This window comes from Raphanus sativus, chromosome 3 (genome assembly GCF_000801105.2).
Source record: "Raphanus sativus cultivar WK10039 chromosome 3, ASM80110v3, whole genome shotgun sequence".
Taxonomy (NCBI): Eukaryota; Viridiplantae; Streptophyta; class Magnoliopsida; order Brassicales; family Brassicaceae; genus Raphanus; species Raphanus sativus.
This window is the reverse complement of record NC_079513.1, coordinates 26,708,501-26,721,178: the sequence shown is the minus strand read 5'-3', so window position 1 is coordinate 26,721,178 and position 12,678 is coordinate 26,708,501. Positions and strand designations below refer to the sequence as shown.

General features: G+C 34.9%; 2 protein-coding genes, 1 long non-coding RNA gene and 1 other non-coding gene across 5 annotated transcripts; all 4 read left to right on the top strand.

Moving 5' to 3' along the window:
• The first annotated feature begins 425 nt into the window (after positions 1-425).
• LOC130510141 (uncharacterized) lies at positions 426-1,037 on the top strand. Its single transcript, XM_057006491.1, has one exon. It carries the CDS (start codon positions 426-428, stop codon positions 1,035-1,037), a length of 612 nt encoding a protein of 203 aa, XP_056862471.1.
• Positions 1,038-1,322: 285 nt separating this feature from the next.
• Positions 1,323-2,493, top strand: LOC130509582 (uncharacterized). 2 transcript variants are annotated; one of them, XR_008943610.1, is made up of 3 exons: positions 1,323-1,705; positions 1,872-1,944; positions 2,067-2,493. It is a non-coding gene; the product is annotated as an uncharacterized LOC130509582 (long non-coding RNA). The 2 variants fall into 2 exon arrangements; XR_008943611.1 differs by having other exon boundaries at positions 1,324-1,705; positions 1,890-1,944.
• Positions 2,494-4,911: 2,418 nt separating this feature from the next.
• TRNAL-AAG (transfer RNA leucine (anticodon AAG)) lies at positions 4,912-4,992 on the top strand. The gene has a single exon. It is a non-coding gene; the product is annotated as a tRNA-Leu (tRNA).
• Positions 4,993-8,131: 3,139 nt separating this feature from the next.
• On the top strand, positions 8,132-11,810 carry LOC108844503 (protein HEAT INTOLERANT 4). The gene is made up of 13 exons (XM_018617769.2): positions 8,132-8,745; positions 9,135-9,173; positions 9,249-9,302; positions 9,431-9,497; positions 9,729-9,787; positions 9,897-10,021; positions 10,182-10,241; positions 10,574-10,632; positions 10,781-10,857; positions 10,964-11,065; positions 11,156-11,203; positions 11,288-11,416; positions 11,512-11,810. Exons 1-13 carry the CDS (start codon positions 8,317-8,319, stop codon positions 11,557-11,559), a joined length of 1,296 nt encoding a protein of 431 aa, XP_018473271.2. The 5' UTR covers positions 8,132-8,316; the 3' UTR covers positions 11,560-11,810.
• The last annotated feature ends 868 nt before the right edge of the window (positions 11,811-12,678 follow it).

Here is a 12,678-nt window from a genome sequence, read left to right as displayed (position 1 = left end):
ACTTCAACATAAATATTATATTACCCTAATTAGAATGTGTAATCATAATATGTGAAGTAAGTAAATCAGTAAGGATCTTCTCCAGTGATCACAAGCTCGAAAAGAAGAAGTTTTCTTTCCATCGCAAGTTAGTGCATTAAAGTAGAAAAACCCTATAAAATTTAATGGATAAACTCTAGTTAATTAGTATGACTATACATTTTAGCTACTATAAAAGAATTATCACATTTATCAAAACTTCTCCGTCGTTTCCGATTCATAGTTTTCCACAAAGAGATGAAACTCATGGATGGCTTGGCGTGAACTATCTTTGATTCTGGTGGTAAGTGTTTCTACTTTGAAATAATTAAAAAAAAAATCAAATCACTGAAAATGTATTTTCTTTGCTTTGTACAGAGTATTTTCGACACGAATATATATTAAAAATGTATCAAGAAAGCCTGCAGATTTATCATATGTGGAGACTTGCCGTCCAAGAAAGAGACGAAGCAAGAGAACATCTCAAACATTCGCTTGCTGAACTTTCTCAACTAAGGGAACTCTATGACGCTGTACTGTTGACTGAACAGCAAATGATCACTTATTACCCCGAGGCCATTGATGTAACTACCTGTCATCAGAAGTGTAACTACGATCACTTCCCTGGTGATTATCCGTCGCGGTTCTTGTCTCCGTCGCCGTCGGATCCCGTCTCTAACCTAAGTGTTGATTCATCTCCGTTGGATCTCAGCGTCCCTGCAAATCAGAGCCGTTCTGTTGTTGCTGAGAATATGAGAGATTACGAAACCATTGTGCTGGAGACGATAGGAGGAACGTTGCCGGAATACGGTAAGTTTTTGCAAGCTGTCAGTGAAGCTGGATCGTTGGTTGAGTCATTGCTCGTAACCGGTCCGGTTCCGAAATGGAGAAATCCTCCGGTTCTATTGTCTGGTAATAATATCACAGGAAATTGGAGTTATGGTGGTTTGGAGTATGGTTCGCGGATCCAAAACCGGTCTTTCTCAGGCAAAATGTCAAATTTCAGTTTGATGTCTTAAGTTCCGCATGCGATGTGACCCCCAAAATGTTATGCAAGATTTATTTCGGTTGGTACATGTAATGTTTTAAATTATTTATGTTGCTAAAGAATTTATTTGATCCAATCAATAATCTATACTATAATAAAAGGAGAATATCCTCCACTCTAAAGCTATCCACGTCACTTAATTAAATCAACCAATAGTGAAGCTTTATTTTGCCATGTCATGTCAGACTGTCTTAGAAGTTAAAATCGGGCCACACTTACTTGGGCTGATTAAAAATCGAAGTAGCCCATTTAAACCTTTTCTCTTTCTCAGCACGATGTTCGTAGCAAGACAGGGTTCTCCAACTTTTCCACTCCATCATCACCGTTTTCAATTTCTAAACTCCGTTACTGTGAAGTCATCAAGCTCCAATCTTAATCATTCAATTAATTATGTTCTTTACTTCTCTCTTCATGAGAGCTGGGATATGCAGTGATTAGTTCAGTAGTCGTACCGGGTCAAAACTCTCCAAATTCCCCTTTCTCACACTATAAGTAACCGTTGATGTTATTCACCTGCTCCTCCGCACACTGATTGATGGAACCTACCACCTCTGTGTCTCCCAATCCGAGTAGAACCTCACAGATAATAGTTCTGATGGGCTTTGACTTGGTCTTGCGATGTTGTTGATACATGAGCAGGTATAAGAACTACCTAATATGATCATTTTCAATCGTTGTATCTTCCGCCTATTGTACTTACCAATTTATGTTATTTTAGGGTTTGTTAGATTCCAAATTGTTTTTAGGTTACAGAATTGAATCTTAAGAGTTTCTGATTGCATTTCTCTTATGGAATACCAATCAGTTACTGTTACCATTTCAGAAGGTTTAGAGCAGCTTCAACTTCCCCGTGAGCACCGCTGATTCTCCACACGTAGGTATTATCTTATGTTCTTCTTGCTAAAATTTTGAGATTTAAGCTGTTTACTCATGTCTAGCTGCTACCTAATATTTACTTTCTGTTTCAAACCTAAAATGCTGTTGTTGTTCTTTCTATCAGGAGGTGAACAATTCCCACTCAAGCATGTGATATAGGCATATAGCAGCAGCTGCAAATGTAGCTCTTAAAAGAATCAGAGACGGAACGCCTGGCAACCGTTGCATCTTATTTTAATCTTTATTTGCGGTAGGTTTTCAATAATTATCTGCTGATATTCGTGATTGTTAAGCTTTTAGTTCTCTCTCCCTCTTGGTTTATTGCTAATGTCTGGAAGAATCTCATGAGATGAAGAAGATAACGTTTGGGGATCAGAAAGTGATCTTTACACAGGAAGAAAGAAAGAGTAAATGTTTCTGGAAATTTTCAATACCATATATACACATAAAGATGTATATTCAAATATCCAAGTTAGGAACCTTTTAAAAATTATTTGATTAACAAATTAGCTAAGATACATACAGAACTTAGGAAGACAATGTGTGAGACCTGCCCGCCGTTGAAAATATTTAATCTTACGCCATATATTTGAAAATAATTACCGTGAATTTGTTCCAACGAGAAAACAAACGGATTACATTTTTTACATAATTTGTATGTTCTTTTTGTGACATGTTACGATGAATAACTGGGCTAACAACAACAGACGTTGTTAAACACAAGCATTAGTAGTAATTACAATGATTGAAACACATCTGATTGGAAACAGTTGCGATGAGAAGCGTATAAAAGGGAGACTCAATCACATCATGGAGAGCTATTTAAAGACTTATACCAAGCGCACCAACATTGTAACCACTACTTCAAATTATATTCATTCAGCCACAAACCAACATAAAAGTAAAGACTAATCTCTTTGGGACGAGGCTGGAATTCTTAATTTAGAGAGTCATTATTGGTTTATATTATTTAAATATAAAGTTACAGTGATGGTTTGTTGAAGGAATTGTTCTTAAAAATGGTTTGTTCTGTTATATATTTTATTTATAATGTTTTTTCATGAACTGGTTAGGAGAATAATATTATCTTTATTCTTGGATCAATTTCTTATTCAAATTTATTTCTATTATGAAACTGTTCAACTTAATTGGTACTACAACTCAATAATTTTAAATTTAAAACAAATTTTAAATCGACTGGAAATTTACTATTGTTTTTTACAAAACCTCAATAAATAAGATAAAATTTGTTTTAAATCATAACAAGGTTTAGTTAAGTTTTGCTCATCTTACTTATCATTTTATATATATTTCCAGTAATAACAAACAACAAATTGTGAGTTCAATTATTAAAAGAAAAATTTGGACACTATGCAATTAATAAATACAAACCAAATTTTTACCGATTTAACAATTTAAAATCAATTGGTATAAACAAAAATAATTATATTCAAATACAAGTGTAAATTTTTCAATTTAGCTAAAACTTATACGAATATCCCGGGAGTAGCCCGAGAAAAACCCTAATATTTTATAAAATAAAAATCCAAAAATTGAATATAAAAATCGTAGAACCTACAATTTTGAACATTGCTACCGTGGCATAGATGATACAAATATACTAAAGATTCATAATGGTCTTAGTTACAATGTTCATAATCTGGTTAGACAACCAAGTTCAAAATATTTATCGAAATAGCCATATGATACAAATATAGTAAAAAGTACGTGGTGTTTGAGGCTTTAACTCATTAGTAGATTCTGGTTTCTAATGAGAGGTAGAGACTTATTTAGTTATTTTTTGGGTTTAAGCAAAAGGGCTAAAAATTTCGTGGAGTTATTTTTATTGTATGTTTCAAGCCAAAACAAATATTCCTAGATTATTCAAGAGATAAAGATTCAGTGTACGGATTATTTGGATGATCATTGTTTTAGTCACATCTATTATCGTATGTATAAGTTTCATTTATGATTTTCTGTCTTATCATATGTGTTTGTGTATAAAGTAAGAAAAAATTGTTTTTACCTTTTATACATTAACTAAATTTCATTGATGTAATTTTAATTTAACTTAATATTATTAACTATTATCAAAGTTAATAGAAGTGTTAAAAACAATGATGTATTACATTTTCAATATAAAACAAATAAAACAATGTTTTATTTCTACTTATATGAATAGTATGTATATAAATTAATGATTTATGAAAATGAAACTATATGTTTAAAAATCATAAATTTAGTAAAACCAAATTTCAAAGTTTAAATCGGCAAAAAACGGAAAATGACCGAAAATTAAAAATATATTGGAGAGAGGGTTCGTACCATGGTCCAGGCGCCTGCACGAAAGATATTCCTATGTCGAATGAGACATCAGGAAAAAAAATTTAGGGGTTTGAGAATATCTTCGGCCAAAATATATAAACATCTAATTATGTAAATAAGTGTGTTCCATTTACAGATGACTGAGGCTTTGGGGGAACAAAATATTTAAATAATCATTTTATAAAAAAATTGAGTAAAGCACGTTTCTTCAGAATATTCTGGATAGTGCAGTTTCTTAAAAATCACATCTATTCGCTATGTTATGGATTACCAAATTAAAACTATTTTTTAATCTCGGGTAGGTTCAATTTATAATTAGTTTGTTTTTACCGGATTGAACACCCCTAAATAATTTACCGACTTTCTCATTGCTTTGAGAAATACAACACTTTCATTCCAAACACAAACATTAAAACATATGATCGGAAAATAAACTATCAACACACTTTTCCGCGCGTAGCGCGGAGAAAGAATCTAGTTCATATAAATATAAATTTCTATTGCAAGAAAAAGATTATGTTAAAATTAGTCCCATCATTTTATGTGACACTGACCCATCCTTTTATTTATGTGTTGTCCTTTTTTCTATTGTTTATTCACTTATTGTGTTATTAAGTTTATAAAATATTTCACTTGAACAACAAGTTGATATGGCCGAGTTGGTCTAAGGCGCCAGATTAAGGTTCTGGTCCGAAAGGGCGTGGGTTCAAATCCCACTGTCAACATTCGTTTTGTTTTTTTCCAACGAGAAATGCTCAGTTATTACTCTTAAGGATTTGCCCCATATTCAAATGTTTAAATAGTCCTTGCGACCTCCGAGTATATTACGGTAATACAACATTTTATGTATTTAATCATGTCACATATCGCTTTTCATTGCAAAAAAACTGTTAATTATAATCGAGGGAGAAAAAAACTGTTAACTATAATCGAACACATATAATAATGATGCATGGTGACGAAGATATCTGCTCCGCAAAATTGCTGCTCAAGCTACCGTATACCAAATATGGCGGCAAAGAAATGATACACTCCACAACCACGGCTTCAAGCCGGCATCCTTTGTTTTTACGCTGATTGATCGCGAGATCAAGCTTATAATTCTGGGAAGAAGACACAGAGGGAACTTCAACTCTCTCTTGTCTAAATGGTTGAGCTGAGTATCATTTGTGTACCTTAATCGGTAGTAGTAATGTTTCCATGTTTTATTTTTTTGCCTAAGAAACATTTCCGTAGAACTCTCTTTTTGTATAAATTATTTTTCATTTTAATGATATTAACATTTTAGCAAAAAAAAGAAGATATCTGAACGAAGGCGAGAGAAGTGTCGCCAAGGAGCAGCGAAGCAGAAGACGAGTTTCGGCAAAGCCTGGAGGTACCAACAAGACGCCTTCCTAATTTTTCTCTTCCACGTGTGTCCTGTCCATATGAACATAGGCCAGCTTCAAGTGCCGAGAAAATCTTTATCTACTTCATTTTTTTTTTGTTCTTTTCAGCAACGTATATTGTTAATTTGTTATAAATATTTGTTCGTTTGTGTGTTATTATATGGTTCATGACTGTTTGTAATTTGTAAGTTCGACTGAGTTATATGATTTGTAAAAGAAAATAACTAACGCAAGTTCTTTGATATATTTTTCTTGGAACTTCAAAATCATTGTTTAAAGGACGATAAGTTAGTATTTATTTGAACAATCAAAGATTATTCTCTCGTCGGTACTTACAACGACAGTCAAGTCTTATAGCAATAAAAACAAAACAGCAACAGTCGAATGTTTTTTTATAAACTATCTAGCTGATAAGATTCATAAGAACATGTTTTACACCGCTAATAAATAAAAATGATTTGGAAGTTCCTTGTAATGTTTCAAAGCGGTGTGAATTTACCAGGACCAATTGACACGGCTAGCATGTCTAGTTGCTGATTATGACTCGTAAGCCTGTAACATTTACACACCACTGATCCATTGTTGAATGAAACGAAATAGCCTGAGAAAAAAAAACCATTCAAAACTTTGAAAACGATGAAAAATCCTATAATAAATTTTAAAACCGATAGGTCAGTAATCATAATGGATTCCATTGCAAATGCTTTGCAGTATACGCAATAACATGTTATAGAGAACATGCAACGCTACGAAAAGATGCGCCAAACGAGCTGTAATTACGGACTACACTAGATTAACATAATTATATACCATTTTATAATACAGCTAACGTAAAAACTGATGGGCATTTTTTGTTTTTGTTTCATATACAGCCTGCCTCTATATATATATGTATATTTAAAAGGGAACTATAGTCAGTCATTCTCTCACTTAGCTCAAACGAAGATCAGATGGAGACAGAAGGAAGAAGAGGAGTTTCTTATTATCTCTGGTTCCCATTAATGTTCATACACCAAACTCTCCGATCTCTCTCACTCAAGCTTTTCGGTCTGCGATCTCCTTCTCAAAATACTTCTCTGGTAAGTAGCTTCTCTAATTAGTTACAAAAAGGTAGTTTCTCTAATTATTTTCAGATAAATACGAAGATTCGATTCATATGATTTTAGATGTCTTCTTTGAAAATGAGATTTCCACTTCCCTGGTGCAAATGCCTCCTCAAAATTGTGGTACACTTATTAGGTAGTTGGCAATGAATTTAAAATTTAAAATCTTATGCACCAGATTATCATATTGAGAATAATGATTTATTTTCAACACAAATCTAAACAATGCTTTTCTTCTGTAATTTCATCTACTATATTAAAATATTAGTGGCACACCGCTAGAGGTAGTATTTGTCTCATTTGACGTGTTGAACTACTTTATTATTGGAATAAAGTTGTAGATCTAAACGAGTTTTTGATGGTCTATAAAAATGAATTCAAAATCAATTATTAATAATAGTGAAATTTAATAAGATGTAGTAGGTTCATGAAGAAACCGTATCTTCAGCCTTAGTGCAGCTGACACATCAACCCCACCCCCCAACCCCATTAACTTATTTATATAAAAAAAAGATGTAAATTGTCAAATTTCTTAAGAAATCAAATCACTCACAACAGGAAGAAGAGGAAGAAGTCGAGGTTGTGCAAGTGACATCGAGGGGACTTCCACCAAAGAAGCTGCAGCAGAAGCCGAGAGGCAGTTCCGGCAAGCCAGGAGGAATCAACAAGCTTCGCTAGTTTTAAGTAACTATAATAATTTACGGATAAACTCTTCTTTACACTTTCTTCTAATTAGTACAATAATATGTTTTCACTGGTAATTTTTGAAGATTGTAAGTTCTCGGAGACCTTCTCTATTTCTTAAAACATAATAAATAAAAAGACATTGTGAACGCATGCATGATATTTGGTGATAAACTAAGTTGTTAAACAAAAAACATGATCATATGAATCCGCTGACCAATTGCATCTATAATCTGTTAGGTTAGGTTCATAATTCGTTTCCTTGATGAAGAGCAGATCGAAAAGGGCACGAGGCAGAGGCAGTGAAGGAAGCCCACTCCTTTTCTAAACTATATTTGTTTTTGTTTAAGAAAAATTTTATTGATCCCATTAGAAAATAAAATTTGACTCCATAAAATTCTTTTAACCCCTTCATAAAAAATGTTTCTGGCTCTGCTATTACATTTTCACGTGCATCGCATGATCGCACAAGCACTAGAGGAGGCAAACTGATATTGATCGAGTCCGAGTGACGCTCTATAGTCACTCCCATGCCATATTGTCTAATTTGCATCAATATCATCTCGTCAGTTTAGCAGTGTCCGGTTCAACCAAAGGCATGTAATTACAGGCCCATTAATAAGAATAACATTGGGCTTCAATATTTATTTTCACAAATCGGCGCCATTTTTTTAATTTGGGGAAAAAAAAACAAAAGAGACCTATTTCGTCTGCGTTGTTTCGAAGCTGTTGAAACAGATAAAAATAAAATAAATAACCAAAAAATCGAGCGTATTCTGAAATTCGAAAATCCAGAAACCACCGCCATAGATCCCCTCCCCGCCTCCCTTCATCGCCGGAGCATTGGGTTTTCTTCCGGCATTATTATCGAGCAATGAAGAAAGGAGGAGCGAAGAGAAAGGGAGCTTCAAAAGCGACTCGCAAAGGTGCTGCTGCTGCTGCGGAGAGTCAGAACGATGATGAGGTGATTGCTGAGTCTCCCGAGGCGTCCACGCAGGAGGAGAGTCAGCAGCCTAAGGAAGATGTCGTCGACGAGAACGGGGAATCTGCGAAGGGGAATCAGGAAGACGAAGAGGAAGAAGCTAAACCGGACGATTCTCCTTCTCAGCAGCAACAAGAGGACGTCAAGGCGGAGGAAGTCGATGGAGATAAGAAGAAACCTGGTCGTCCTCCTCGTGGTGGTGGTAAGCGAAAGAGGGCCGCCACGAAGAAGGAGGTTGATGAGAAGAAACTGGTTCCTCCGAAAGCGCGAGTGGTTAAACCACAGGAAGAGCCTGAGTACTTCGAGGACGAGCGTAATCTGGTAAGACTCATCATCGCTTCATTATATATCATTAGTTTGGAGCTGATAAGAGCTCTTGGTAACTAATCTCGTTGAGTACAATTGTATACTTTTAATGCCATATATTACCTACCTTGTAAGTTAAAAGAATTTCCCCTTGAATGTTCTCTGTATATTCACAATCGACATAAATAGTCGAGACTGTTACAATGATAAGGGATATTCCCTAGAATATAGGAACTACACCAATCTTTACAAAGATATGCTATCTAACAATGTCACTTAGAGCTTTTAGTTACTGTAGAGGGGAAAATGGTTAATGGAATGGTGTGGGGGAAGTTTCAGTATTGTAATTTCTAATCAAAGGGATTGTTTTCTGAATTTATATTTGTGTTTTTTTTCTTCTTCAGGAGGGTCTGTGGAAGGCTGCATTTCCCGTGGGAACGGAGGTATATTGTTTTGAGGAATTTATCTTATACTTCAGTTGATATTATTTGCTTATGGTTGTTAATTTGTGGTGGCAGTGGGACCAGTTAGATGCACTTTATGAATTTAATTGGGATTTCAAGCATCTTGAAGTAAGTTGATTGGATTACGTTCTCCTTTTTTGTTGTTGTTTTGCTGTTGAGTGAGTCCACAAGTTCTTGAGGGTTGGAAGCTTGAAGCGGTTCTTCTGATATTTATGTTTTCTTCATCTGTATGTCAGGAAGCATTGGAGGAGGAAGGTGGATTGCTCTTCGGGAAGAAAGTCTTTCTTTTCGGCTGTACAGAACGTAAGCTGTTTCTCTTGCCTTTTTTCTTCTTGTTTTGATTATTTGATAGTTGGAGCTATATGTATTGCTTTTACGCTGTCTCTTTGTCTTCAATCCTGTTTACAACATAGTAAGCACTTATGGTTCTTTCTAATTTGCGGAAAAATTCTATCAGACTGTGGACTATGCTCTCTGTTTCTTTAACATTTTCTTCTAGTTTCTGTTGAATTCTCTCTCTATTCATCGTTACAGCCCAGTTAGTCCCCTTCAAAGGCGCAAACAAGATCCTCCATGTCCCAGCAGTTGTTGCTGTAAGTTTTTGTTTAATCCTCTATCAACGGTTGCTTGTTATTGTTGATCTATGGATTCAGTATCAGATATCATTTGTCATTGTAAAATTTCTCCATTGTATATTTGCAGGTTGAATCGCCCTTTCCACCTTCTGATAAGATAGGAATCACGTCGGTTCAGAGGGAAGTGGAGGAAATCATTCCAATGAAGACAATGAAAATGGACTGGCTTCCTTACATTCCGCTTGAGAACAGGTACTTAGACCATGACTCCCCCCACTTGCATCTGAACACATTTGGTGGGATGGCATAGAACAATGAGAAAAAGGAACGCAGATTACGTCTTGTCTCGTACCATTCTTGCTTCTGATGTCTACCAGCATTGTGCTAATTATCTTTAATTTGTTCTTTGCAGAGGTAGACAAGTTGATAGGATGAACTTTCAAATATTTGTCTTGGGCTGTACGCGGAGGAGGTAAATAACATTGTCTTGTCTTCTCTTCTCGGTGTTAGATAACTAAGAGTTAAAAAAAGATCGATGTTCACTTGCTATCAAGGGATTTTGAGTTGCGTTACATATGAAACTGTAATTAGAATACCAAACATGGCTTCACGCAGCTAACATTTGATAGCGTGATGAGTCAGGTTGCATCATTTGTTCCGTCATTTCTGCCTAGTAATTTGTTGTTAAGGTGCAAAATTTTATTTATGGGTTTTTGGGCATTGTGAATCTGTATTCTCAGAAAATGATTATTGTTTGAATCTATCAGTTCCGATGTACTGAGTTTTGCTTTGTATTATCTGCAGAGCTGCTCTCAGACATATGAAGGAAGATCTCGTTAAGAAGTACGAGTATTGCCTTCCTTGTAAGTTTGATTCCTAACTACACCAATATTAGTTAAAATCTACAGAGCGAAAACCATATACAGTACATGGCAGGGCAATAGTTCTATTCCTGTTTTGTACGTGGTAAGGCGTCAATAAAATCTAATATATATCTTTTTGGCTTTGCAGATTTCTATCAGCCGTTTAAGGAAGATGAACTCGAACAGAGTACTGAGGTCCAGATAATGTTTCCCTCTGAACCGCCGGTAAGTCTTTTGGCATGTAATGAATGTGTTGGAAGTGGCAGTCTACATAAAACGGCTCGGTTGGGTTATTTTCTTTTTTAATAATCAAGCTTTGATGTTTGTGCAGGTTGTATGCGAATTTGACTGGGAGTTTGACGAACTTGACGAATTTGTTGATAAGCTGATCGAAGAGGAAGCCTTACCTGCAGAACAGAAGGATGAGTTCAAAGTGAGTAAAGCTGTATACCCCAATAGTGTCAAGTTCATGACGGTTGATGGTTTGCCTAAGTTTTTTTTTTTTTAATTTGTATTTTCTCAGGAATATGTCAAAGTGCAAGTTCGAGCTGCAAAGAAAGCTAATCGAGAGGTAAAGTGTAACCTAACCAAAGATGAATGATATATATCTGAGCTCCACTCAATGAAACTGTTAGCTTACGGTATTGTCTTGTAGTCCAAAGATGCTCGAAGGAAGGCAATAGAAGAAATGAGCGAAGATACTAAACAAGCCTTTCAAAGCATGAAGTTTTACAAATTCTACCCTCTGCCTTCAACAGAAACACCTGACGTCTCTGGCGTCAAGGTAAGAACAAAAGAAAAACAAAAACCTGTCTTCTTCAATTATTTTAAACATGCACGTATTGAGTATGGTTTTGTTTGTTTTGCCCCTTTTTGCAGTCGCCGTTCATCAACCGATACTATGGAAAGGCTGATCAAGTCCTCTGATCCAGAATATCTTTTCTTGGCAGCTTCAACAGAAATCAAACTTAGATTTAATCACAGGTGCTCTCAGAAACTCTTTGAGTTTATTTATAGTTAAAAAGCCTAGTTTGAACGACAACGTGTAATTTTGTTCATCTATGAGTGTATTCTCCTTTAGAAGTACTGAGATCTTTGAAGTGTCACTAGAACCATTTTTTCTCGGTGGAAAATTTGAGACAGCTATTTATTATTCTACCCTTGAAGTTAATTTGCAATGGCATTCTTAAATTATTATAGAAGAAAATCAGAGTATTTTAATGGGGGTTTCCAGCTACTTGTCAAATATCGACAATAACAAATAGGTATTATTTTTGGTGGACCTGATAGTATTAGGCGGCATATCTAAATGTATATAGAAACAAATTAGAATAGCTTTGGCATCTTTCATTTTATGAATAGAGAAAATGACATTCTATAAATGACCAAATGAATTGACCCCTCAAGATTTTATGTGCATATTCATTCTAAAACTAATGAACCTTTTATTTATTCATGGGAATACATTTAATTGGTTGGATCCAAAGTTAAAAAAGTTTTACTCAAACAATGTAAGAAAATTTAAACACTTTTTGATAAAGGTTTTGTCACTTAATTGTTTATTAAAAAAGATAGAAAGATATTTACGTAGATAAATCATTTGGTAATATGTATGTGAGTAGACAAAAGAGCAACATGTTGGTAAATAAGAATTGTATAATGATGACACACCACGTTCTTGTCTCACCGTCCCGTTTTAGAACGGCGTTACACATTTGCACTCTCTGTCACGTATGGAGTGCATGTGAAGAAGGTAGGTTGGTGCGAATTTTCGTAAGAAAAGAAAAAGACAGACAGAGAGACTCAACGACATGCCATTGTCTTTTCCAGTCTGTTTCTACTTATCTGCAAACTAATCATATTCTTTGCCGCTAATTATTTAACGGTTTTTTTCCTTCCCTCTTCTCTCATTTTTTTTTTAAAAAATTGTACAGTATTTATTTACCACATTCTTAGCAATTTTTTTTTGTATACTTCTATCCCGAATTTTTTAATCATCACAAGTAAAATATGGAGTAGAAGGCATTGCGATGCGAAGAGCTTTCC